Below are 5,920 nucleotides of genomic sequence, written 5' to 3' on the forward strand. Positions count from 1 at the left end.
GTAAATGCGGAATCTCTGCCACACAGGTGGCTTAAAAAAAGTGCGATACGGGTGTCTTCCGTCTGAACGCTCCCATTTAGTTATGTGTAAATGCGGAATCGAGCCACGCCGGTGGCTCGACACCGGAATCCCGTCTGAAAGAGGGCATAGAGTCTATTAGAGCCATAAGCGATTTGTAGATTGCCTTTGGTTTCGCTTTAATAATATACTTAGGTACCTTACATTTGACCAGACATCAGATGTATCATTATGTATCTTTTTGAACTTTATAATAATATAATTAGTAGGATGCCTAATAGGTATTATAATATTTAGTTTACTATAAATGCATCACATCAAAATAATACATAATATAAGGTGGCAATACTATTCGGTATCTTTTGTTTATGGCGGGTGCAATCAACATCGTCTACTATCACGGCTGCCAGAATATACCAGTTTGTCAGGATTGCTTACAGTGTTACTCCATAATCTGTGAGAACGAACGCTTTCAAATCGTAAAATGGACGTAAAACGCGAAGGAGGTGACTTCGAGTCTGATGCAAATGAGCAACGTCTGTTCGATGTGTCCTTACATGGAAAAAATCCACAGTTAAATACTTACAATAAACACGAGTATGATGATTATCCCCGCCACGCTGCCGAGGTTAGTTTTTCAATGGTTATTTATTACTTTCTCGGGATAAACATTCTCCAGAGAATCGACAAACAATGGTGCCAAAGATATCATAAAGTATATTATGTCCGAACGAATCATGTACCTAGTCATGTCGGATATCGAATTGGAAATGTTTCAATAACCGAGGAAGAAAACTATTTGACACTTCCACCGATAAAAAAAAAACTATAAATCAGTCGCCAGCGACACTTAAACCAATTGTTTTAGATAAGGAAAGTTGGTACGTTCGTTTTGAATTACCATTGAGTAGGTATTGTTATTTTATAGTAATACAATATACCAATTGAATTAGTCGACGTAATTGAGTATCGACCAGTTTCCACCGCTTTGAGGTCACTTTGAGGTGTCCTTATGGCGTTATCTGCATAATTATATTTATAATATTATTTTGTTTTATTTTAAATTAAATTATAATACGTATGAATTGACATTGACAATTCAAACATTATTGCTGATTAGTATTGTTTGCAATATGCTTGTTACCTACTTTTATAATATATTAATGATGTTTGGCGTCAGATAACGACAGAAACACTGCCCACTCAAGTGTGTGGTCGAGCTACGCACGTATTGTCGGTCTTCTTAAAAATATTCTTGATTTTATAACATAATGTTTTGTTTTTTAGAATATTGTTTCAGACCCAACAATATTAACATCGAAGACAGATAATCAGCTAATTGACATAAAGACTGAGCTTATTGAAGACATTTATGAAGATCCGCAACAGGGTAGTTCTTATTCGGAACAAGTGAATCGGGTAAGTTCCTACTTTTATTTTAATAAATACTAATTGTGTGATGGGGTGGAATGATTATAGTGACGGAATGAACTCTAAAACATTCGAATATTTTGATATTATTAGCTGTCACCAGTAGGTATCATAGAAATAATAAAACAATTTGCATAGGTACCTACATATTTTTTTTTAGATTTTCCTTGTCTTTTCTGCAATCAAGAGCAATACAATACTTATTAAGTATAGGTATTATTCGTGAAACATACCTATAGTTGAAGTAGGTACTTTAACAAAAGGTACCTACTGGGTAAAGTATTCGGACAGCAGTGGAGGAGTTCTGCGTTCAGCCAACTTGGAGTCGCATGGAGGTCAAGGCTGTATTCTGTGAGGACCAGATGTCGTTTGTTTAACGCGTGTGTGCTACCTGTGCTCCTGCATGGCTGTGAGACATGGCATCTTACTAAGCTTCAAGAGTGTTAGCTTTTGAGCTTTGAGAATCGATGTCTCCGCCGAATCTTAGGGGTACATTGGTACAACCGCGTTACAAACACCCGAGTTCGTGAGCAGACACATCAGCCTTCGGTGATTGAGGTTATCATAAAGATACGCTTAACGTGGCTGGGACGCGTATTCCGGATGCCGCCAAATAGTGCGACACTACGTACCCTTGTGGCACAGCCTCAAGGGTTCCGTCGCCATGGCCGCCCCTCCCTCACCCTGCAGCGGTGCTACAAGAGCAACCTACATGCTGCAGGTCTGACATGGCGGGAAGCGCAAGAGTTGGGATGAACCGAGGAAGTGACGTCAACTTGTGCTTGCTCTATGTCCCAATGTTAGGACGTGACCGGGTGGAAGAAAAAGAAGAAGAAGTGGAGGAGTGATAAAATCAGGTGTTGAGAGTTCTACTTACTTTAAATGCATCATTGTCGAAAAATGCACTTTAAACAATTCAACGCCATTTCGTAAAGTGCTCAAATATCATAAAACAGCTCAAATCCAATCGTTGTATATCCCATTGAACTACCAACCGTTCCGTTCAGTGAATAAATGAAAGGTGATGTTTTATTAATAAGAACAATACGAACAACTTGACACTGTTGAATGTTTTAGTAGGTACGTAAACATTGTGTTTGCTATGGTTTTTATCTACCATGGATCGGGCCATTCTAAACCACATGTACGCTGGACATGCCTACCCCTCAGCCGTTACCTTCCCTATCCATGCATTAGCCAGTGCTCTCGCTTCGAGCATACTTCATCATGCAGTGACTACAGGCGAAATAAAGGGCCACACATGATGTCTGTTATAAATCAATCTCCTACCAGATCTGCCAATTCTCATAGTACGGTGCACCTTTATCTGATAACCGATTTGTTTTATTTAAAATATATTTATTAATTGTTTTTTCAGAGGCGTTCAACACACATGTTCAGTATAAAATCGGATACCAACTTTCAGCGAGTTGATTTCAAAGTGGATTATGTTGACGACACAATAAACCAAAGCATTCATGAGGAACCAAAACCCGGTTGCTCTTATTCTGAACGGAAACCAGTCAATCAAGTAGGTATCTACACAATATTCTATGAAACTTGAACAATGCATGTACGTAGGTTTGTTTTGACATAAACACCACAGATTCGGGTACGTGATCATAGGGTGTCTTGTTTTCATATGAGATATAGGACATGAAAGTACGTATGAAAAACACAATCAATATACGAATTGTTCCAGTCTTCCAGCCAAAAAAGTTATGTGCAGTAATTTCAAGTAAACACTTGAATCACTTGACCAGTTTTAGCATCAGAAACAAAAACACATCTTTTTTCATCCGTACTAGATTCGAAAAACAAAGATTTTATGGACTCATTTTGAATCGTAAAATAGTTCAATGATTTGTTTTTACTCGCCCATAACAGACAACCAAACGTGGAGTAGTCGGTGCAGTTGTTATCTTTCAATTTAATATTTAAATTGGCTATTTATCAACCACAAATCAGTAGTTTCATCATACAGACCAATTTATTTACATTGTCATTCCGTATTTCTGCTAAAGCATCTTTCATTTACGAATCGTTAATACATCAGCGATTAAGGTAAGCATATGTAATTCTTCTTCTTTTTTCACCTTCTCACGACCCAGTATTGGGGCGCCACTTCCTTCGGTCCATCGCCAACTCTCGCGCTTCCAGACTTGTAGCACGTATATCGCTTTAGTGTGCAGGGTAAGGCAGGGCTGGCCACGGCGACAGAACTCTTGAGACTGTGCCACAAGGGTACGTGAGGTCGCGCTCTCTGGTGACATCCGGAACACATTTCCTAGCCACATAAGCCGTTTTTCGCGATTACCTCAATCACTGAAGGCTGCTGTGTCTGCTCAATAAGACATCGTAAAATTAATATCACTTAATATTTTCTAAAGAATTTTTATATCTATGTTTGTCATTTTCGTAAGATTTTAAGAAAAAAATGGTAAAATAGTTTTAGATTTTCGGAACTATTTTCATCTCCAAATAGTCTGGATATTCGAGCCTCTACTGCATTATGATTTACGATATCTTTATATGTGGGGAATTGCAAGATGCCGAACGCATCCTATTGAAGTGGCCCATATGTCAGTTAAAGGGTAAGAGTTTCCAACCAATAAGACCGGTCAACCATTGTTACTTGGTATCTGCAATCGAGAAGGTTTTTTCTCCGCGTGAATTGGCTGTAATAATAATCAAACACTCTAGTTAGAGCTCGCCAACCAAGCTCAGGTAAATTGCGTCTGTGATATTCAACGCAACATTGAAGGTAGCTTAACGTTCAATACGCCATGGTATACGACTCTATAAGAGGTGGCAGAGAGAAAAACGTGTTAGTGAAATCTCGCATGCGTATATTAATTGTTAAATTATTTGTCCACGATAGTCACATAACAAATACACGATAGAACCGACAAGGTTTACTTCCATCTCACATCACAAGTCGTTCAGCGAATATATTTTACTTCATGGTCAAAATACCCTCACCGGATTCGCTTAAGGCAGATTATATTATATTGTCTTAAGTATAGACTGATATGATTTTGTATTTAAGTATAAAGTTTATTAATTTTTTTAGATCTCTTCAAAATACGTTAGCAATGTAAAATCGGAAAAATATTTCGAGCGGATTGACTCAGACAATGAGATTGTTCAAGCGAATGTTCGCCAAAGCAATTATGAGCAATCTAGTTGCTGTTATTCTAAATGCAACCCAGAAAATCAGGTATTATAACAATCTATTCATTTAAAATAATCCACATACGATTTTAACGGTGTTAACTCTGAAAAAACAGGTCGATATCCGAATGGGAATGGCTGGAGAAACAATTTACTCGATGCTGAATGTCTTGGGATCATCATATCAAATGCTGCCTATTGGATGCTTGCATTCTGACGGTGCTGCTTTACGGAAACGAATCATGGCACCTTACGAATGCTCAGAGCAACCATATACTGAGCTTTGAAAACAGATTTTTGCGACGGATACTGGATGTGCGGTGGTATAAATTTAGGAGAAACGAGGAGATAAGAGAACGTACCATGCAGCCTCTCATCACAACTAGAGTGAAAAAGCGATGTTGGACCTTGTTCGGCTACGTGCTGCGGATGCTAGATGAGAACCGCCACCGGATTGCCTATTTTTCAAGCCGACCAGATTCCGGCGTCCTATACTTATAGTATCTATAGAGTATACGGCGGAGCTACGGAAAGTTGGTTTGCCCTGGAACGAAGCAAGAAGACAAGCAAGCGACAGGGATTCTTTGCGGCCCCGCGTGTTATCCATTTGCTCCAATTAAGGGGCGGATATGGCCGAAGAAGAAGAAGAATAAGAATAAGCTACTGAATTAAATTTACTTGTGCGAAAAAAACTGACCATTTCAATCGATTTTAACTAAAAACAACCTAGAAGAACTCACTTACCTTATTCAACACACTGTGAGTGCCAATTTAATAGTTTACCATTTCTCTGATGCTCCAAACATGCGGTCATTATATAAATTTTCTCAACTGCCATGAATCTAATTCATAAAGGTCAGTTTCCAAATAGGAATGCAAAATTTTGTCAATGACTTGGCTTAAGTGATATTATTAAATAATTTTTAATTGGCAGATGATGCAGTGTATATCTAAAGAGGTACATAAGACTATTAAATTTTACTGATTTTCAATTTAGTTGCTTTTAACTGAAAGTGGAATTATCACACACTTCAAACAACTCATCATTACGAAGTCAAGTAACAGGTTGAAAAGGTGCGGGTAAAGAAATGCAAACTAAATCATACTAAATTTCAGGAAGTTGATTTCAACGAAGAAAAGTATGTAGCTGATACAAAACCTCTAAGCAAAGATAAGAATTCTAATTCCGGTTTCTCTTTTTTATGATGTCCTGTAATTCGATTACTATCAAAATATTCTGTAAATACTAGTCTGCTGCTTAAATTATATACATAGGTCGGCAGCGAATATATTTAGC

At 38.0% G+C, this 5,920-nt stretch overlaps 1 protein-coding gene across 1 annotated transcript; it reads left to right on the top strand.

Moving 5' to 3' along the window:
- Positions 1-502: 502 nt before the first annotated feature.
- LOC147076241 (uncharacterized) lies at positions 503-5,009 on the top strand. Its single transcript, XM_085940349.1, has 5 exons — positions 503-646; positions 1,306-1,437; positions 2,828-2,980; positions 4,523-4,669; positions 4,959-5,009. The coding sequence occupies exons 1-5, from the start codon at positions 503-505 to the stop codon at positions 5,007-5,009; spliced, it is 627 nt and encodes a 208-aa protein (XP_085796475.1).
- The last annotated feature ends 911 nt before the right edge of the window (positions 5,010-5,920 follow it).

The sequence above is a fragment of the Rhyacophila brunnea genome, unplaced genomic scaffold (genome assembly GCF_057557595.1).
Source record: "Rhyacophila brunnea isolate RB1 unplaced genomic scaffold, BYU_Rbru_1.0 scaffold_13, whole genome shotgun sequence".
In the NCBI taxonomy this organism is placed as follows: Eukaryota; Metazoa; Arthropoda; class Insecta; order Trichoptera; family Rhyacophilidae; genus Rhyacophila; species Rhyacophila brunnea.